At 38.7% G+C, this 22,792-nt stretch overlaps 1 protein-coding gene and 1 pseudogene across 1 annotated transcript in view; one reads left to right on the top strand and one right to left on the bottom strand.

Annotated features, from left to right (window-relative positions):
* The window catches only part of SUCLA2 (succinate-CoA ligase ADP-forming subunit beta), an 86,254-nt gene that overhangs the window by 39,576 nt on the left and 23,886 nt on the right, over positions 1-22,792 (bottom strand). Inside the window, exons 3-6 of the mRNA XM_049853104.1 lie at positions 12,315-12,414; positions 11,965-12,127; positions 7,550-7,678; positions 3,952-4,090 (exon numbers count right to left, since the gene is read on the bottom strand). Of these exons, the coding sequence (XP_049709061.1) occupies positions 3,952-4,090; positions 7,550-7,678; positions 11,965-12,127; positions 12,315-12,414 (531 nt within the window). The remainder of the gene's footprint in view (positions 1-3,951; positions 4,091-7,549; positions 7,679-11,964; positions 12,128-12,314; positions 12,415-22,792) is intronic.
* On the top strand, positions 13,036-16,840 carry LOC126058151 (ferritin heavy chain-like; annotated as a pseudogene).

Raw genomic sequence — 22,792 nt, 5'->3', positions numbered from 1 at the left:
CAGGCACCTTAGGGGGGAGTGAGTTTACGTTATTGAGGGAGAAACAACTCTGAAAACGAGGATGAGAATGGTTGCAAAACACAAAAAATGTAATCAATGTCACTGAATTGTACATGTAGAAATGGTTGAATTGGCTTATGTTTTGCTGTGTACATTCTTGACAACAAAATAAATTCAAAAAAATAAATAAAAAGATAGATTGGAAACTAATAGAAGAGTTTGGCAGAGTCTCAGGTTATAAGATAAACATACAAAAATCACTTGGATTCCTTTACATCAACAAAAAGAACATCGAAGAGGAAATCACCAAATCAATACCATTCACAGTAACCCCCAAGAAGATAAAATACTTAGGAATAAATCTTACCAAAGATGTAAAAGATCTATATAAAGAAAACTACGAAGTACTACTACAAGAAACTAAAAAGGACCTACTTAAGTGGAAAAACATACCTTGCTCATGGATAGGAAGACTTACCATAGTAAAAATGTCTATTCTACCAAAAGCCATCTCTACATACAATGCACTTCCGATCCAAATTCCAATGACATTTTTTAAAGTGATGGAGAAACAAATCACCAACTTCACATGGAAGGGAAAGAAGCCTCAGATAAGTAAAGCATTACTGAAAAAGAAGAAGAAAGTGGAGGCCTCACTCTACCTGCTTTCAGAACATATTATACAGCCACAGTAGTCAAAACAGCCTGGTACAGGTACAACAACAGGCACATAGACCAATGGAACAGAATTGAGAACTCAGATATAAATCCATCCACATATGAGCAGCTGATATTTGACAAAGGCCCAGTGTCAGTTAATTGGGGAAAAGACAGTCTTTTTAACAAATGGTGCTGGCATAACTGGATATCCATTTGCAAAAAAATGAAACAGGACCCATACCTTACACCATGCACAAAAACTAACTCCAAGTGGATCAAAGACCTAAACATAAAGACTAAAACGATAAAGATCATGGAACAAAAAATAGGGACAACGTTAGGAGCCCTAATATAAGGCATAAACAGAATACAATACATTACCAAAAATGACGAAGAGAAACCAGATAACTGGGAGCTCCTAAAAATCAAACACCTATGCTCATCTAAAGACTTCACCAAAAGAGTAAAAAGACCACCTACAAATTGGGAAAGGATTTTCAGCTATGACATCTCCAACCAGCGCCTGATCTCTAAAATCTATATGATTCTGATAAAACTCAACCACAAAAAGACAAACAACCCAATCAAGAAGTGGGCAAAGGATATGAACATGCACTTCACTAAAGAAGATATTCAGGCAATTAACAGATACATGAGAAAATGCTCTCAATCATTAGCCATTAGAGAAATGCAAGTTAAAACTACGATGAGATTCCATCTCACTCCAACAAGGCTGGCATTAATCCAAAAGACACAAAATAATAAATGTTGGAGAGGCTGCGGAGAGATTGGAACTCTTATACACTGCTGGTGGGATTGTAAAATGGTACAACCACTTTGGAAATCTATCTGGCATTTTCTTAAAAAGTTAGAAATAGAACTACCATACAACCCAGAAATCCCACTCCTCAGAATATACCCTAGAGAAATAAGAGCCTTCACACAAACAGATGTATGCACACCCATGTCTATTGCAGTTCTGTTTACAATAGCAAAAAGCTGGAAGCAACCAAGGTGTCCATCAACGGATGAATGGTTAAATAAATTGTGGTATATTCACACAATGGAATACCATGCATCGATAAAGAACAGCGAGGAATCTGTGAAACATTTCATAACATGGAGGAACCTGGAAGGCATCATGCTGAGTGAAATTAGTCAGTTGCAAAAGGACAAATATTGTATAAGACCACTATTATAAGATCTTGAGAAACAGTATAAACTGAGAAGAACACACACTTTTGTGGTTACGGGGTGGGGGGTTGGGATAGGGTTATTTACTGATTAGTTAGTAGATAAGAACTACTTTAGGTGAAGGGAAGGACAATACTCAATACACAGAAGGTCAGCTCAACTGGACTGGACCAAAAGCAAAGAAGTTTCCGGGATAAACTGAATGCTTCAAAGGTCAGCGGAGCAAGGGCGGGGGTTTGGGGACTATGGCTTAAGGGGACTTCTAAGTCAATTGGCAAAATAATTCTATTATGAAAACATTCTGCATCCCACTTTGAAATGTGGTGTCTGGGGTCTTAAATGCTAACAAGCAGCCATCTAAGATGCATCAATTGGTCTCAACCCACCTGGATCAAAGGAGAATGAAGAACACCAAGGTCACACGATAACTATGAGCCCAACAGTCAGAAAGGGCCACGTGAACTAGAGACTTACATCATCCTGAGACCAGAAGAGCTAGATGGTGCCCGGCCACAACCGATGACTGCCCTGACAGGGAGCACAACAGAGAACCCCTGCGGGAGCAGGAGATCAGTGGGATGCAGATCCCAAATTCTCATAAAAAGACCAGACTTAATGGTCTGACTGAGACTAGAGGAATCCCGGCAGTCATGGTCCCCAAACCTTCTGTTGACCCAGGACAGGAACCATTCCCAAAGACAACTCATCAGACATGGAAGGGACTGGACAACGGGTAGGAGAGGGAAGCTGATGAAGAGTGAACTACTTGTATCAGGTGGACACTTGAGACCGTGTTGGCATCTCCTGTCTGGAGGGGAGATAGGAGGGTAGACAGGGTTAGAAACTGGCAAAATTGTCACGAAAGGAGAGACTGGAAGGGCTGACTCATTAGGGGGAGAGTAAGTGGGAGTATGGAGTGAGGTGTATATAAGCTTATATGTGACAGACTGACTTGATTTGTAAACGTTCACTTAAAGCTCAATAAAAATTATTAAAAAAAAAAAAAAAAAAGGATAGATTGGTCCAACCATGTTGTGCCAACTGATGTAGATGTCCCCCAAGTCTATGGTCCTTCACCTTCACACTCAGACATGATGATTCAGAATCTGATTTATCTTTAAGAATATACAAAAGAAGATCTGTCAAAGTGGTAAGCCAATCTTCTCACTTCTCTTACGGTTAAAAACAATATAAGGACTCCAGTGTTACAGTATACCCTTTGCACAATAAAGATCCATGATGTCTCTAACGTCTGAAACCTGTGGAGACCAAGATGGCTTATTCCTCAAATCATACAACTATTTACTCACCACCACACCGGAAAATTTAACCCAACGCTGTCCAACAGAGGAGCCCTGGTGGCACAGTGGTTAACAGCTCAACTGCTACCAAAAAGTTGGCAGTTCCAATCCACAGTTGCTCTTTGGAAACCCCATGGAGCAGTTCTACTCTGTCCTATAAAGCCACTTTGAGTTGGAATCAATTCGATGGCTAAGGGTTTGGTTTGGCTGGTCCAACAGAGCTTTCCGAGATGATGAAAATGTTTTATATGTGCACTGTCCAATATGGTAGCCACATGTAGCTACTGAGTACTTGAAATGTGACTATTGTCACTGAGGAACTGAGTTTTTAATCTTATATAATTTTAATTCATTTAAATTTAAATTTAAACACGTAGCTGGTAACCACCATACTGGACAGTCCAGCTCTAACTCCTCTGGTGTGTACATGAGCATACATATACTTACCAAAAAACCAAACCAAACCCACTGCCATTGAGTCGATTCTGACTCATAGCGACCCTATAGAACAGACTAGAACTGCACCATAGAGTTTCCAAGGAGCACCTGGTGGATTCGAACTGCCAACCTCTTGGTTAGCAGCCATAGCACTTAACCACTACGCCACCAGGGTTTCCACATATACTTAAGATCTTTGTATTAATGAGTCTCTTAATATATGTTCACATTCATTTTATTATGAAATAAGCTTCCAGGTAAGAATGAGTTCACTTCCTTGTACGTTCAACTTCCTTACTGAAGCATACCATAGGTGGATAAAGGCATAATGAACATTTGATGAAAGACGATACTTTACCAGCTCCATCTGAATCTTCTACCATTGGATTTATTTCTACCATGGTGGCATCATATTTCAGAAAAAGTTCATAAAGCTTGACCATGTTCTCCGCTGCAGAATCCACAATGTTATGTGGAAATCCCATCTTCTGTGCAAGCTGAAAGCAATTCATCTTTTTATTATAGGTATTTTGTGTGTGTCTAAGCAACACTAAGTTACTTTAAATTAAAAAAACTTACTGTTTATCATTTAAATGATAAGCATGAATCCTTTATACTTAAGTATTAATCACTGAAACAGCAGCTACTATTACTAATTGGTTAAACAAAACTTTAAATACAAAATCCTCCCAAGGTAGGTATTATGCCCACTTTGCAGAAAGGAAAGAGATTCAGAGAGGTCAAGTGGCTTGCCACTTGCCTAGATTCCAATTCCAGAGTTTATTCCATAGCCTCCATACTGCCTCTAAGCCTTCTGGCCAACCTAAACTAAAAGAAGGGGTGCATATTTGATTAAAACTACCTATCACAGGTGGATTGACAGTCCCAGTGGTCCAAATGAGAGCCAAAATATTACATCACCTATTTCATCTTTTAGGTAATTTATCAAGCATGTCTACCAAGTAATAAGACATACAGGCAAGTGAGTATTAACTCATTCATTCAAAAATCTACTGAGCACCTAATATATGTCAGGCACTGTGCTAGGCCCTAAAGGATATAGGTATTTAAGCTTCCAATCTAGTAGAGGAGCTTACAGTCCTGAGCAGAAATTCCTAACCAGAGATACCAGTGGAACTTTAAAAAAAAAAAATACATAGACTAAGGTTCCAACTCAGAATTTATAGTTTAAAAGTTCTATAATGGACCAAGCATCTGTAATTTTAAAAGTCCCATCAGCAATTCTGAACTACTGGTATAGAAGCTGACTGTGTTTATCCTAACAGTGCTGCCACTGCTCAGAACACTGAGGAAGAATCCATTCCTCTTTTTCAATTGCTATTTAAACCTGCAACACATCGTTTTGATTTTCAGTAACAAAATCTTAAGCTCTTTGAGGGAGAATGTGATTTTTCCAAAGAGTCAAATGTCAATAAATAAAGTAGATGAGCACACTAAGGAATATCTTTTTTGGTTAAGACATATTTCAAATAAAGAATAAGAAGAAATAAAACACCAACTCTCTAAGAAAGCTTTTTACTAGGTCACAATCCACCACATTTAAACATTTGAGAATTGCAATATAATTCTGCTTGACACAGTAAGGTATTAATCTGGCAAGCACTGTGCTAGACATTATTTCTGTTCTTTGTTCAAAAGGCTATAATCTAAGCAGATTAATTCCTTTAAATATTCTTGCAAAACAAGTATTTCCTTCTTTATCTAAATTTAACTCTTCATTCGTTATTCTCACATTACAAACTCCTAAATGAATCAAATTTTTATCCTTTTCACACATTTATATCATTCATTCACCTAAATGACCGCCTTCATGCTCTATCAGGAGACTTTATCTCCTTTAAACCTTTTCTGTCAGTCATAATTCTTGCTCTTGCTGTACTTAACACCATACGTTTATTTTCATATACTGTTTCTCAGAAACAGATGTTTAATTTCATTAAAAGTTTAACGTTTGAACTTTTGTTTTAAAACAGGTCACTTATTTTTATGCCAAAGTAAGCAACGTTAATTCAATAGCAGTATTACAAACAGTTACCAAGCAACTCTCACAAGCCACAGTATGAGACTCCATGGGTGGGGTTTGTGTGGGGACTGGGGGAAGGCAGAAGCACACAGGAAGGACAGTACAGAAAGCCAGCGAAACCGCAGGCAAAACTTAGTACAAGTGGGCACACAGTGAGAGGGTGTCCGTAAGTCTCATCAGATTCTTAGAAGGGTCCATAAACTGCAAAAAAATAAAACCACTGATGTATCATGAAGATATATAAGATAGTGTCCCTACCAAGAAGTGTTCTGAGTCCGAGGCATAGGAAATTAATACACTGTAGTATGGTGAGCGCGACCAAACAGAGGACACAGGGGAAGCAAAAAAGGATTTAATTACCAGGAAGAGTTCAGGAACAGACCTTATCCTGGACGAAGTGATCTCTGGGCAACAAGAGTTGTAATACAAAAGAAGAGATGAGCATTCTGACAAAAGCATGCAAGAAAGAACACTGAGAACAGAAGAGCAAAGTGGTGTACCGGAGAAAGTAGAACTGACATCTAGAGAAGTATCCAAAACCAAACCAAATTCATTGCCATTGAGTCGATTCAGACTCATAGCAACCCTATAGGACAAAGTAGAAGTACCCTATAGGGTTTCCATGGAGCGGTTGGTGGATTCAAACTGCCGACCCTTTAGTCTGCAGGCAAATGCTTAACCACTGCACCACCAGGGCCCCCTAGAGAAGTAGAAAAAAAAAAGAAGTAGAGAGGAGCAAAATCAGGTTTAAACGCATCTTAAAATTTAGCCTTAGTTACAGTTGGTTTTTATTTTTCTCAATCAGTGATTCTCAGTGCTACCTGGATGCTAGAATCACCTGAGAAGTGTTTTAAATCACCAGCGCCCCAACCCTATCCCCACAAAGTCTGGGGCATGGAAAGCCCGGGAAGTGATTTCAGCACGCGAAAACTAACGTGAGGACAACAGGCAGGGCAGGGCAGGTAGGTGTAAGCACAGGCGTTAGTGCAGCAAGTCTGGGCCAGAGACAATGAGGGTCTGTTCAGGGCAATGGTGGCAACAGAGGAGGAGGACACAACACAGACGTCTAGTCACCACAGGCAGTGGGCACAAAACCAAGTGCCTGACCTTGGAAGCACCTCTGCAGGACCCCACCACGATCTCCCCAGTGCACTTCTATAATTCACCTACAACTACCAGCGTCGCTGCTTTACAGTCGCCTCACGTGAATAGTGCACGCCACTGTCTGCGTGTTCTAACCTCCAGTAGGATCGTTATACGTTAACCTTTTGGCCCCTCTTAAAAGTTCCGTTCCACACAATTTACAGGAAACAGAGGGGACACAGAGGCATGTTAAATGCCACCCTGGGGAGGCAAACAGCAGAATCCACGCTGAGAAATGATACAGGATAATTACCCCAGTTTCTTCAACAAATCAATTTGAAAGAAAAAGTGGGGAGAGGCCAAGAGAGGAGGAATCCATAAATTATAAAAAGACCTACGGGACATATCAACCCACTGTAACGAGTGGTCACATATAGGCCCTGACACAAACTGTAAAAGAAAAAATCATTTGAAACAAGGGAATCTGAATGACTGAGTAAATGATGGTATTATTAAGGAATTATTATTAATTTTACTACATATGTTAAGGTACTGTGGCTCTTTTAAAAGAATCCTTATCTTTTCACGATACATAATAAAATATTTACGGAGGATGTGAAAAAAATATTGTAGGTATTTCAAAAAATGTTGAAACAAGATGTTCACATTCAGATATCAAACAAGATACTAACATATTGACACTCCTGTACTTTAAAAAAAAAAAAAAAAAAGTTTTGCAATCATTTCACTTGTACAAAGTCAAATTTTTTTGCTTTAAGTGTTATAATTCTCCAATCACAGGCTAGAAATTTTTCAGAATATAACATACCCTGACAGCTTGTTCCTTTCTGATGCCTTCTACAATATCTATAGGTTCTTTCACTATGGCCTCAGGAGTCTCAGCAGCAACATCTTCTATGTTGACACCACCTTGAGAACTTCCTATTAATACAGGACCCTGGCAGGGGGAAAAAAGCCAGAATATCTAGATTTTACTTTGTGCCAGTCAATAAAATTTTAAAGCCTATAGGTGTGTACTATCAGACTTATGTATCTATCGCTCCCCACCCCATTTAAAAGTTTCCTTGAGAATTTATCTTTGTATATCCAGCACGATGATCTTTTATAAACGTTCAAGTGAAACAACGAAAAGAAGTGAAAAGGAAGAAGCAATGACTTGCCTTTGAGGGAAAGGGATTGAAAATACACAGGAAAACTCTTATCAAATAAAAATAATAATTTTTGCAATGAACATATTACTTACACCTGTAAGAAGGGTGACTTAAATTAAAAAAAAAAAATCAAAAGACTAATTTCATGTTTCTATCCCAGCACCTATTGTTTCAGTAACAGACTTATTTAAAATAAAATTTAAAGGTATATACCTTATTGCATTCATTACTGTTTGGAGAACAAAACAGTCCTTCAAATCTTTAAAATAAGGTAATAGCCAAAGGAAAAAATAACAGTCTTACTTTTTCAAAGAGTTAACTGTTACATGCAGGTGGGGTATCGGGGGATTTAAAAAAGTACCCGGCTCGAAAGAGAAAAACTGAGTGGCTAGCAAACAAGAGTGCAGCGAGATTTATATTTCCTGTATATCGTTTTACCTTTTTTTTAATGCAATATGATTAAATGTCAATATAAGCAAAAAAAAAAAAAAATTTTTTTTTTTTTTTTAATAAAAGAATTTACTGTGCCTTCTGAGACTAAAGAAGACGGCACTAGCAGGCCTGACTAAGAAAACATTGGAAATTATAGTCTAGTTTTAAGTTCCTCTACAAATTTCAAAAGAAGGGGTGTTCTTCATTTTCTCCCTAGCAAGGCTGTTGACAATTATAAGCTTTTACAGAGATCCAAGGAGCAGAGGAAAAAAAAATCAGGGTTAAGAAGAGTGTGTTCAACTATTACCATGCTATTGAAGTAAAATATAAATAAATCTATAGCTAACCACAAAATATAATTTTAGTCAACAGAAGTTTTTTTTTTTAATTTTAGTCGACAGAAGAAGTAGAGACGAACAAATCATTAAAGTATTTGAACATTTTATTTTAGTTTTATTTTCCTTTTTATATCTACTGATAAGAAAAACGAAAAGACATAGAGAAGGCAAGCACTACTGGGAAAAAAAAGAATATTAAATTCTTACTAAAGTAAAAATTAAATCTTCAACAGTCGTCTATTAGGGGAAAACTCTAGAAAAATAATACTGTGAAATAATAATAAAAGAAAGTGAATAGCCTTCATTTGTACTAATTGCATAACCAATTAGAAAGGAGTAAACAGAGGCCAGTTAAAACAGCAACTACAATTTTATATTTGGTCATCCCCACAGAATAAATGGCTCTTTCCTGTTCAAATGATTTGGTTTCTCTTTTAAATTTTAGTAATAAACTTTCAAAACAATTTAGTTTCTAGTAAATAGCTGTAATTTCAAACACATTAACAATGCTATTTTTACTTTCTTAAACTAAATCCCTCTTCTCTTGCTTGGTCTTGCAAAAGTTTTGCCTTAAAATAGATTTGATTTTAAAAACTGTATGACAAAACAGCCATTAATAAAATAAAGATCACTTAAAAAAAATAAAAGCATGGAAAATAAAATGTGGAAGTCTTCCAGCATGTTTTATGTCTATTCCAGACAAAGTGAAAAGTTGATAGTTAAATGCACCACTCATTTTCAGCAGACTGCAGTGTTTTACTAGAAAACTTTTAAAGTAGCAAATATGATTTGTAAAATTGGTCACTGCTCAGAAGTACCCAACATGCACTGGACAAAAGTGCCAAACACAGAGTAGGTATGTATATGATTTTTTAGCACCCCAATCCAACGGGAGATACCTATTCAGGCACCCTAACGTGGTAAGTCCTAAAGAAAACTAGTGGAGTCATGAGTTTGTCTCCTAAAAACAGATAAATAACAAATGCAATTTTTACTGACTAGTCAATTCCTATGCACAGGACTTTAATTCAATCTAAAATACTATTTGCTTTCTAGTTTACTAAATAGCTGACTGATTTTTTTATTGTTTGAACAGGGCCCTACCTGTCCACAGAAATTCCCAAAAAAGCTGGCTAAACCCCAAACTACTCCACATTGGTCTAACGTGATAATATCAAAGAATATTTTAATGCCTTTAGCCAAAGAGTTTTACTAGTATTATAATATTTTTAGTATGAATTATTACAACTACATATTACTTTCCAATTAAAATAAAAAACATTTTTCCCTGAAACCAAAAAAACCAAACCCATTGCTGTCAAGTTGATTCTGACTCACAGCAACCCTATAGGACAAAACAGAACTGCCCCACTGGGTTTCCAAAGAGTGGCTGGTGGATTTGAACCTCTGGCCTTTTGGTTAGCAGCCAAGCTGTTAACCACTGTGCCACCAGGGCCCATTTTTCATATTTCCCTTAATGAGATTCAAATAGTTCTCTGAAAATATAAGTTCTTTAAATGAACTCAAATTTTACCCTTTCCCCTAATGCTTTAACGTATCTTCAATAATACATATTTAGTTTGCTACATGTACTCCAATCCAGATGAACTACTCAATTTGTTCAGTATATATATGTGTGTGTGTGTATATGTGTATGCGTATGTACATATACATACACTCATATACACATATACACATGGAAACCCTGGTTGCATAGTGGTTAAGTGCTACGGCTGCTAACCAAAAGGTGGACAGTTTGAATCCACCAGGTGTTCCTTGGAAACTCTATGGGGCAGCTCTTCTATGTGCTACAGGGTCACTATGAGTCGGAATCGTCTTGACAGCAATGGGTTTGGTTTGGTTTTTGTGTGTGTGTGTATATATACATACACACACACACACACACACATACACTTTCTGGCTATAATTAAAAGTAAAAACATAATAACTAAAATACAACATATGTTGACATCTAATGTCAACTAAAATAAAAAGAAAATGTAACAAAAATAAATGTTTACAATTTAATATCTGCAAACATGAGCAAAATAAAAAGTTATTTTCATAGTATTTCTAAAACTACAAAACTAAATTCTGCTATAGAGAAACTTACAGAGGTAAAGATATCACTCTAGAATAACGCTTTTCATCTTATATTCTGTGTGGGTTTTTACTACCATCTAGTGTTATACCTTAAGAAATGCTTTCTTATAAAAATTAAAAGTTGCAACAGACACTTTTACCACTCAGACATTACTAGAAGGTTATAGGAAAAACACAGTATGCAAAGTTACTATTTTTTAAAAAGCTGTTCTATATAAGAAAGCTATTTTCATGGCCCTTCAAATTTTTGTTACTCTAAATTCTACACAATTAATAATATTCTACATCAAATCCCTACTAGGGCTTCCAAATATGTACCTAGTTTGCTTTAAAAGAGAGGCTAGTTACAACACAGGTTCATCTCGCAATACCTAATACACTGAAAAAGCCAGATAATGACATAGTATAACAAGATTATCAATGCTCTCTCCAAGCACCAGATCCACGAAAGGATTTTCTCTGCCCCTGATTCCTTATGTTCACTGTTACCATTTTAGGTTCCATAAATAAAAAACAGCAGACCTAGGGTCATGCTCCTTAGAGGCGTATTGTTATTGAATGTAACCTTCCAACTTACCAAGTACCAAATTATCCAGTGAAACAAACCCCAAACTATAAAAAGTACCACCAAAGCCTGTTGCCACTGAGTCAATTCCAACTCACAGCAACCCTACAGGACAGAGGAGAACTGTCCCATAGGGTTTCCAAGGAGTGCCTGATGCATTCGAACTCCTGAGCTTTTGGTTAACAGCTGTAGCACCTAACCACTATGTCACAAGGGTACCAGGAGCTTGAAAAAGATGAAGCAATGGATACACATTCCCTTAATGGCTTCGGAGACTTTCTCTTGGGTTAGAATATGTTACTATGCTAGAAATTATTTTTCCAGTCTTGGCATCTAGAGGTGAAGCAGAAATGATTCCAGCTGTTCTTAGTGAATTATCAATTTGAAAATCCCATGGAATTTATTAAAGCAGAATTTTGCCTATAGCTTTTTTTTTCACGTTATATATCAAATTTTATGGAATTAGTCATGTTGCTTTTAAAAAATGCAATAAATATTGTGCCCATGATACATACAGATTACAGATCATACTTTTTTGATCTTCCCCATGTAAACACCAATAATAATCAACTACTAAAAATGAATATAATAAATTCACACTAAATGTCATACTATCACGTCTACGATTACTCACTTGAAATGACCTTTCCATTGTTATTGCAAAGTAGTACTCTCTCCTGGGATATCTTCGCTCACAGACCAATACTTGATTGCATATTCTGCCCTTTTTTCCAGTTTGTTTGGTAAACAACTTTTTCCCAATCATTTGTGAAGAAACAGCTTTTGCTTCTTCTGGACTAAAATAAGAAAAAGAACTCAAACTCTTCTCCAACTGAGAAAAACAAAAATCCAAAAGATAGTCAAAATTTTGTCTAATATTTAAATCTCAGTGTTTTTATCAATCCAGTAATAAAGAAAAGTGCATCTTGTACAATATGTTTTTTCTTTAATAAAGGCAATTTTTCTTTAAAAAATGTGACTTACGAGAAAACTATCTTTACTCCTCCTTTGAGGCCACTTTCAAATGTTCCTTTTCCTCTGCCACCAGCTAAAACCTGTGCCTTTATCACAACATCTTTTGAACCTAGAAGAAAAAGACTTCTATTACATATGACACACGGAGCAGCATGCACGACACAGAATTCTGTTATTCAGCATACATATTAAGCAATGTTTTTAAATGCAGTAAAGTCTCATTTATTCACAATGTCCAAAGATGAGGCATTCCATGTATGTAGATATTCTAGCAGATTAGAACACTTAACCATCCAGAGAGCCACAACTTAAAAAAAATTAGCTACTCATATTAAACTGTTTTTTAAAGTATGCTGAAAATTATTTAACCTTTTCTTGAATACCTGAAATTTCTACTACAGGCAGTCCCATTACGAACTAGATCAGTTCCTAACTGTGACTTTAAGTCTTTAAATTGAATTTATAGGTCAGTCAAAATAGGGGCATATGGTTCTTAATTAGCCTTGCTTCAGGGAAAGAAAAGGCTCGAAGCCCTTCAATGATTTAAAAGCTGCAAATGAGACGTTCTTCTGAGTTGCTGAGGTCTTCTATTTAAACAGTGCTTGAACAGAACCCAGCATTCGTCAACCTCCCTGCAACCAGCCACTCCTAGCCAGCCCTCCACCACCTCCTCACATCTGCACCCTCAGAGGTCCCAAGGCTCCGCCGCTGCCTCTCCTCATCTATCACCATGACAACTGTGTCCCCCTTGCAGGTGAGCCAGAGCTACAACCAGGACTCGAAGGCTACAATCAACTACCAGATTAACCTGGCACTCTATGCCTCCTACATCTACCTGTCCATGCCTTACTACTTCGACCTCCAGGACGTGGCTTTGAAGAATTTTGCCAAATATTTTCTTCACCAGAAGTAAAACTATCCCTATTCACAAATCATATGATATTATATGTAGAAAACCGAAAACACTCCACAAGGAAACTACTGAAACTAATACAAAGATTCAGCAGAGTAGCAGGATATAAGATCAACATACAAATATCAGTTGGATTCCTATACACCAATAAAGAGAACTACAAAAAAGAAATCAGGAAAACAACACCATTTATAATAGCCCCTAAAAAATTAAAATATCTAGGAATAAAGCTAACCAGAACATAAAAAGCCTATACAAAGAAAACTATAGAACACTACCACGAGAAACCAAAAGACTTACATAAATAGAAAACATACCATGCTCATGGATAGGCAGATGACTCACCATTATAAAAATGTCAATTCTACCCAAAGCAATCTACAAATACAATGCAATACTGATCCAAATATGAACAGCATCCTTTAACAAGATGGAAAAACTAATCATTAACTATATACGGAAAGGAAAAAGACCCCACATAAGTAAAGCATTATAGAAGAAGAACAAAGAAGAAGGCCTCACACTACCTGATCTCAGAACCTACTATACAGCTACGGTAGTCAAAACAGCCTGGTACTGGTACAACAACAGACACATCAATTAATGAAACAGAATCCAGAACCCAGATGTAAATCCATCCACCCACAGTCACTTGATCTTCAATAAAGGCCCAAAGTCCATTAAAGGGAGAAAAGAGAGTCTTTTTAACAAATGGTGCTGGCAAAACTGGATGTCCATCTGTAAAAATATGAAACAGAACCCATACCTCACCCAAACCCAGAACCCAGTGCCGTTCAGACACTTTCGACTCATAGTGACCCTATCGGACAGAGCAGAACTGCCCCATAGAGTTTCCAAGGAGCACCTGGCGGATTCAAACTGCCGACCCTTTGGTTAGTAACCGTAGCACTTAACCACTATGACACCAGGGTTTCCTCCATACCTCACACCATAAAAAAAAAAAATAATTCAAAGTGGATCAAAGACCTAAATATAAAACCAAAAACTATAAAGATCATGGAAGAAGAAACAGGGTCAACGCTAGAGGCCCTAATACACAGAATAAATAAGATACTAACCGCAACTAACAATACACAAACACCAGAAGATAAGCTAGATAAGTGGGATCTTCTACAAATTAAACACTTAGGCTCATCAAAAAACTTCACCGAAAGAGTAAAAAGAGAACCTACAGGCTGGGAAAACATTTTTGGCTACGACATACCCAACAAAGGTCTAATCTCTGAAATCTATAGGAAAATCCAACACCTCTACAATAAAAAGACAAATAATCCAATTAAAAAATGGGCAAAGGTATATTTTCAAGTGCGTGATGGTCATTTGAATGTCCTCTTTGATGGAATGTCAAGTCCTTTGCCCGTTTTATGATTGAGTTATTTGTCTTTTTGTTATTAAGTTGTCAGATATATGGTTTCTGAAGATATTCTCCCAGCCAGTAGGTTGTCTTTTCACTTTTTTTGGTAAAGTCTTTTGAGAATAAAATTTTTAATTTTTATGAGGTTCTATTTATTTTGTCTTTTGCTATTCGTGCTTTTGTTATTATATTAAATAATACATCACCGAAAGCTGAGACTGACAGCATTGCCCCTGCTTGTTTTTCTTAGAATTTTATGGTTTTAGTTAGCACATTTAACAAAGCCTTTTGATGACCATTAAAAAAAATGCGCAAAGGATATGAAAAGACACTTCAGCAAAGAAGACGTTCAGGTGGCTAAGAGACACATGAGGAAAAGCTCACTATCATTAGCCATTAGGGAAATGCAAATCAAAACTACAATGAAATACCATCTCACACCAACATTAAAAGCATGAATCAAAAAAAGAGAAAGTAACAAATGCTGGAAAGGCTACAGGAAGATTGGAACTCTTATGCCCTGCTGGTGGGAACACAAAATGGTACAACCGTTTTGGGAAATCATACGGCGCTTCCTTAAAAACTAGAAATAGAAATACCATTTGATCCAGCAATCCCACTCCCAGGAATATAACCTAGAGAAATAAGAGCTGTCACACGAGTAGACATATGCACACCCATGTTTACTGCAGCATTATTCACAAAAGCAAAAAGATGGAAACAACCTAAGGGCCCATCGACAGATGGATGGCTAAACAAACTATGGTGCATATACACAATGGAATACTACACAACGATAAAGAACAATGATGAATCCGTGAAGTGTCTCACAACATGGATGAATCTGGAGGGCATTAAGCTGAGTGAAATAAGTCAACCACAAAGGACAAATACCGTATGAGCCACTATTACAAAAACTCACAAAAAGGATTACACAGAGAAAGCTATCTTTGACAGTTATGAGGGAGAAGACGGGTAGTGAGGGAAAAATAACTAGGTAACAGATAAGTGGTAATTCTGGTGAAGAGTAAGACAGTACACGATAACAGGGAAGCCAGTACAACTTGTACAAGGCAAAGTCATAGAAGCTTCATAGACACATCCAAACTCCCACAGGGACTAAATTACCAGGCTGAGGGCTAGGGACCACAGTCTCAAGGGACATCTAGCTCTATGGGCATAACATAGTTTATAAAGAAAATGTTCTACATCCTGCTTTGGTGAGTAGTGTCTGGGGTCTTAAAGGCTTGTAAAGATCCATCTAAGATATGTCTAGTGGTTGAACCCTGTCCAGAGCAAGTAATTAAAAGAAAGCCAAAGACACTAGGGAAGGATTAGTCCAAAGGACTAACAGAACAAAATACCACAGCCTCCACCGGACTGAGTCCAGCACAACTAGATGGTGCCTGGCTACCACCACTGACTGCTCTGACAGGGATCACAATAGAGGGTCCTGGACGGAGCTGGAGAAAACTGTAGAGCAAAATTCAAACTGATGAAAAAAGACCAGACTTACTGGCTGACAGGATCCAAAGAAACCTCGAGAGCATGGCCCCAGGACATCCTTTTAGCTCAGCACTGAAGTCACTCCTGAGGTTCACCCTTCAGTCAAAGATTAGACAGGCCCATAAAACAAAATGAGGCTAAATGGACACATCAGCAAAGACAAAAGGGTAGGAGCAGACAGGAAAGCTGGTAGCGGGGAACCCAAGGTTGAGAAGGGGAGAGTGCTGACATGCTGCAGAGCCGGCAACGAGAAACTAATTTCTCTGTAAACCTTCACCTAAAGCACTCTCTCTCTCTCTATATATATACACACACATACATTTATATACACACACACATATATATATACACACACATTTTCTTTACCAGTCTCACGAGGAGAGGGAACATGCTGAGAAACCGATGAAGCTTCAGAACCAATGAGGTGGCTGAACCTTCCCTCAGGATATCAAGAAACCAGACTGTGATGACTGGGAGAGCAGGCTGACTGCAATGGAGTGTGTGTTACACTTGGAAAAAAGCATGAATCATTCACTATTGGAACTACACAAACTGGCCACTGAAAAGAATGACCCCCACTTGTGTGACTTCCTTGAGACTGATTACCTAAATGAGCAGGTGAAATCCATCAAAGAACTGGGTGACTACAAATCAACTTGCACAAGATGGAGGCCCCAGAATCTGGCCTGGCAGAGTATCTTTAACGAGCACACCCTGGGAGATGGCGATGGAGACAGCTAAGCTTTAACCTGCCTTCCCCATAGCCACAGGGATGACGTCCGTGGTCACCAACACAGCGCATGCATGTTGGGTTGACCTTTACCTTTTCTGTAAACTGTACCAAAGCATCCACTTAAGTTCTTTCACTCGTACCATTCCTTCAAATAAAATAATCTGGTACCAAAACAAAAGGCTCTACGTGCAGCAAGCCAAGGTGATTGTGATGAGGAATTTGTTCAACTGGTTTAAAGTGAGGGCAAATTTACATAACAATAAAGGGCAAGTAAGTCCCTATAGACATGTGACCTTAGCCCAGGATTTCTTGTACTTAAAGAGGTATTAAAAACACAAAATTGAGACTCAAATGTCTTCCTAAACATTTTCACCCCCTTTCTATTCCCAAACTTGCTATTCTGTGAAAATTTGAATTATAAGTGCTACTGAGAGCAGAAATATACAGTAACTTAGGGGAAATTTCACTATTGATACCAATTCATATTGTCCCACTAACGGAAAGCCCTGTTAATATAAATTAAACCGTGCTCTTATGAGTAGTACTATAGGAATTATTAAGGCATATTTACCAGAAGATTCCAGAACACTGTAACACTTATGCCTATTTTTTTAAATAGTCTGAATTATTCTTCTTTAATAAGTAGGGCTAACCCACCAGCCACTCAGCAGAAGAAAGATGTGGCAGTCTGCTTCTGTAAAGATTTACAGCCTTGGAAACACTACGGGGTAGTTCTACTCTGTCTTATAGGGTCGCTAGGAGTAGGAATCGATTTGATGGCAATGGTTTTTTTTTTTTTTAGTTTTAACAGATAGGCTGATCACTATGTTCCCCACCTCCTTCTAATTTGTTGTAGAAAACTAGGTAAATAACTTTAGAGTAGGTATTACTCATTCATGAACCAGGGCAACACTCCTGGAGAGGCTCCCTCTGACTCTCCAGATAGGTAGAATGTCAGAGCCTCATCATTTTGGTTCTAAGCGTTTTGTCTATACTGACGATGTAGCACTCATATTACATTATGACAAAATAATTAACACTTGAGGTCAGGATTAAAGGCCTTCTCTAATTCATTAAATCTCTAGCACAAAACCATCTCTGGGATATAACTACTCTATAAACATACACTAGAACAGACTGAAGAGGGGTACTCTACTACAGGGAAAAAGTCATCCCGCAATTCACATACCAGGAAGAAAGAAAGGGGACTCCCACCTACCTAATCAGCTGAACAAGCCAAATAAACGAGGTAACAAATTCAGTTTGTGATCAAACAAATAAGAAAGGGCTTAGAGCTTACACATGAACAATTAATAAATGTTTTAAAAAAATCAATGACATAAATGAGACTGCACTGGAAATGTGGACCACTTAAACTAGAAGATGGCCCTGTGAGCCAGTCAAGGTAGCGTTTAAAAAAAACAACATCTCTTTCTCACACCCCACATCCAGTTAGTCAGGAAATCATGCTGGTTCTACCCTCAAAACTTATCCAGGAGCTGACCATCCCTCATCACCTGCAGTTTGGACCTGGGTGCCTGCCACCATTACCTCTTACCTAGGTAATCCTATCCCCAAAAGAATATTCTCAAAGCAGCAGCCAAAGTGAGCATGTCGGCCTCTACTTAAAACCAAAGCCCTTACGATGGCCCACAATCATCCCAATACCCTTACCCTTTTTACCTCCTATGCCCCACTCACCACTCACTCCACTCCAGTACACTCATCTCCATTCTGTTCCTTGGCACACTCCTGCCTTCAGCCTTTTGCTCTAAAGCTCTCTCTGCCTGCAATACCTTTCTCCCAGGTGTGCATTCAGGAAAGGCCCTCACCCCCTTCAAGTTTTTCTCACGTTGTCAATGGGCTTATCTTGATCATTATTATGGACTGAATTGTGTCCCCAACAATGTGTGTCAATCCGGCTATGCCACGATTCCCAGTATTGGGTGCTTGTCCGCCATTTTGTCATCTGATATGATTTTCCTATGTGTTGTAATTTCTACCTCTATGATGTTAATGAGGAAGGATTAGAGGCAGTTGTGTTAATGAGGCAGGGCTCAATCTACAAGATTACATTGTATCTTGAGTCGATCTCTTTTGAAATAAAAAATGGAGAATCAAGTGGAGAGACAGGGGACCTCAAACCATCAAGAAAGCAGTGCTGAGTGCAGAGCGCATCCTTTAGACCCAGAGTTTCTGAGCAGAAAAGCCCCTAGACCAAGGGGAGATTGTTGACAAGGACCTTCCCCCAGGGCGCACATAGAGACAGCCTTCCCCTGGAGGTGATGCCCTGAATTTGGACTTGTAACCTACTAGGATGTGAGAGAATAAATTTCTATTTGTTAAAGCCATCCACTTGTGGTATTTCTGTAATAGCAGCACTAGATGACTAAGACAATCACATACTTAAAAGGTACTACAACCTGCCCACCTGCGACCAATCCCTCTTCTCTGCTCTACTTTTTTCCCAAAGAATTCAGCATGTTCTAACGTATAATTTCCTCATGTTTATCATTCCTTTTTTTCTCCCTCCTGGAATATAGGGTCCAGCATGGCTGAATCCTTGTGGTCATTGATGTTTCCAAGCTCCTAGGAGAGTTCTTAGAATGGCTACTCTTGAAAAAACCTCAGAGCTAGAAATATTGAGCCTAAAGTCTTGCAACTACAGCCTTGTTTAGACAAGGCACCCCCGTTCGATTTGCCACAGTCAGTGCCATTTCCAAGTGTGACAACTAATTTAAGACTAGAGAAAATTTACAAGATTTCTCTTTCTTAAAACCGACAGTTTCTTATTAAGACAAAAGGTAGGCCCAAGGACTATGACAAATTAGAGATTTCTCCCCAACCTAAAAGAAGGAAGCCTTGACCGGCTTCTGGTTACCTAACAAATCCCAGTAAAAATCGGAGTCTGGAGACGGAGCCAAAATGACGGGATAGACAAGACGCTTCCAGCGAGCCCTCTTTACCACAAACACCCAACAAAACGAGTGAAACGAGTATATTTATGACAAGCTAGGAGCCCAGAGCATCAAAGACAGGCTTAGAAAATGAACAGAGGAGCAGGGGGAGGAAGAGATGGTTCAGAAACGGAGAGGAGTTACTGGACCTTAATCGCAGGGAACCCTCAGGCACTATTCCCAGAGCAGCAGCCGCAGGCTGGCACTAGCGTTCAGCCACAGTTTCATCAGGGAGAAGCAGCCAGCCAAACAGCCTACTCACACCTCCAGAACCAGAAAAGAACGGCGCTCTCGGCAAAAGCTAAATACTTGCGTATATTTCACCATATCCACCCACCTCCAAGCCGGCTTCAGTGGCTGAATTCCCTGGGCCTGAGACAAGCACTGTTGAGCGCCTAGAGCCATCTTCCCGGCCTTGGAGAAGGAAAAATTTGCAACTGGGGGAAAAGATAATTTGGAAGCTCCACTAATCAGGGGAGCTTAACACAGAAGCAGCTCTTAACCCAGGCATAAAAGGTCCATGGACATGGGGCACCCTTCCCTTCTGCATGGAACGTGTGGGCCTATTTCAGGAGAATAGACCCTTGTTAGCAGACTCCAACCATTTCAGCCATGCGGTGAAGAGGTGGGTGTTTGAAATTTGACATTGCTTTGTCTATTAAACAGGGTCCTCACCTACCCACATAAGGGGCCTAGGGACTGGTAACTTCACTCAGGTCACCCAGCCACTCTCAACGGGGGTCCAAGGGTAACTGGTACCTCCCAGTCCTTACAACCAAAAACACTGGGTGCCCATGGTCCATTTGCAGAACCCACCCACCTGTACGCTCTGGGGAATAGGGATGTGCTTTCCTCAGAGACACTCAAGAGTTGGTTCTAAGCCCCTGCCTTGTTCAGAGCATGACCCCCGGCTGCAATCAGATACCGACCGGTACATACACCAATCACCCCTGCCCCTCTAAGACTGTAGGACAGAGCCTGTACCACACACTTGATGATCAGCTGCCTGGACACCTGAGCTGAGTTCATACAAGAAAACTGAATGGACTCCTAGACTGATATACCTCATAACAGCTCTACCCATCTGGGGACAGGACTTCAGAACTCCAAAGGCGAAAATAATCAAGCTACCTCACTCCAGCAACCCATTTGGACACACCAAAACAAAACAAAGCAAGAAGCTACGACACAGTAATCAATCATAAACTAATACAATACCTTACAGATGGCTCGGAGACAACAGTCAGTATCAAATCACATAAAGCAACAGACCATGACCACCTCAACAAGCTCTCAAACAAAGAATCCAAGGATCTTCTAGATGAAAGTGCATTCCTGGAATTACCAGAGGCAGAATACAAAAGTTTAATATACAGAACCCTTCAAGACATCAGGAAGCAAATGAAGCAATACACAGAACAAGCCAAGGAACACAGAGATAAGGCAACTGAAGAAGTTAGAAAGATTATTCAGGAACACAATGAAAAATTTACTAAGCTGGAAAAATCCATAGACAGACAGCAATCAGAAATTCAGAAGATTAACAATAAAATTACAGAAGTACACAACTCAATAGAAAGTCAGAGGAGCAGAATTGAGCAAGCAGAAGCCAGAATTTCTGAAACTGAAAATAAATCACTTGGCGCTAATACATTTGAAGAAAAATCAGATAAAAGAATTAAGATGCTCATCGAACTCCACATAAGGTAGATTTTTAAAGAAAGTTACCAAGACCCATACTCCATGCACAAAAACGAACTGAAAATGGATCAAAGACCTAAATATAAAATCTAAAACGATAAAGATCATGGAAGAAGACAAAATAGGGACAACTTTAGGAGCCCTAATACATGGTATAAACAGTATACAGAACATTACTAACAATGCAGAAGAAAAACTAGACAACTGGGAGCTCCTAAAAATCAAACACCTATGCTCATCCAAAGACTTCACCAAAAGAATAAAAAGACTGCCTGCAGACTGGGAAAAAGTTTTTAGCTATGACTTTTTTGATGAGCACCTGATCTCTAAAATCTACATGATACTGCAAAAACTCAACTGCAAAAAGACAAATAACCCAAAGAAAAAATGAGCAAAAGATATGAACAGGCACTTCACTAAAGAAGACATTCAGGTAGCTAACAAATAAATGAGGACATGCTCAGGATCATTAGCCATTAGAGAAATCCAAATCAAAACTACAATGAGATTCCATCTCACTCCAACAAGGCTGGCATTAATCCAAAAAACACAGAACAATAAATTTTGGAGAGGCTGTGGAGAGATTGGAACACTTATACACTGCTGGTAGGAATGTAAAATGGTACAACCACTTTGGAAATCGATTTGGCGCTTCCTTAAAAAGCTAGACATAGAACTACCATACGATCCAGCAATCCCACTCCTTGGAATATATCCTAGAGAAATAAGAGCCTTTACACGAACAGATATATGCACACCCATGTTCATTGCAGCACTGTTTACAATAGCAAAAAGATGGAAGCAAATGAGGTGCCCATCAATGGATGAATGGATAAATTATTGTATGTTCATTCATACAACGGAATACTATGTATCATTAATGAACAGTGATGAATCTGTGAAACATTTCATAACATAGAGTAATCTGGAAGGCATTATGCTGAGCAAAATTAATCAGTTGCAAAAGGATAAATATTGTATAAGACCCCTAGTATAAGAACTCAAGAAACAGTTTAAACAGAGAAGAAAATATTCTTTGATGGTTATGAGAAGGGGGAGGGAGGGAGGGAGGGTAGGAGAGAAGTATTCACTAATTAGATAGTAGATGAGAACTACTTTAGGTGACAGGAAAGACAACACACAATACAGGCGAGGTCTGCACAACTGGACTAAACGAAAAGCAAAGAAGTTTACGGGATAAACTGAATCCATCGAAGGCCAGTGTAGCAGGGCCTGAGGATTGGGGTCCATGGTTTCAGGAGAAATCTAAGTCAACTGGCATAATAAAACCTATTAAGAACA

The sequence above is a fragment of the Elephas maximus genome, chromosome 14 (assembly GCF_024166365.1).
Source record: "Elephas maximus indicus isolate mEleMax1 chromosome 14, mEleMax1 primary haplotype, whole genome shotgun sequence".
In the NCBI taxonomy this organism is placed as follows: Eukaryota; Metazoa; Chordata; class Mammalia; order Proboscidea; family Elephantidae; genus Elephas; species Elephas maximus.
The sequence above is the reverse complement of the archived record's forward strand: the minus strand, read 5'-3'. Positions and strand labels throughout refer to the sequence as shown.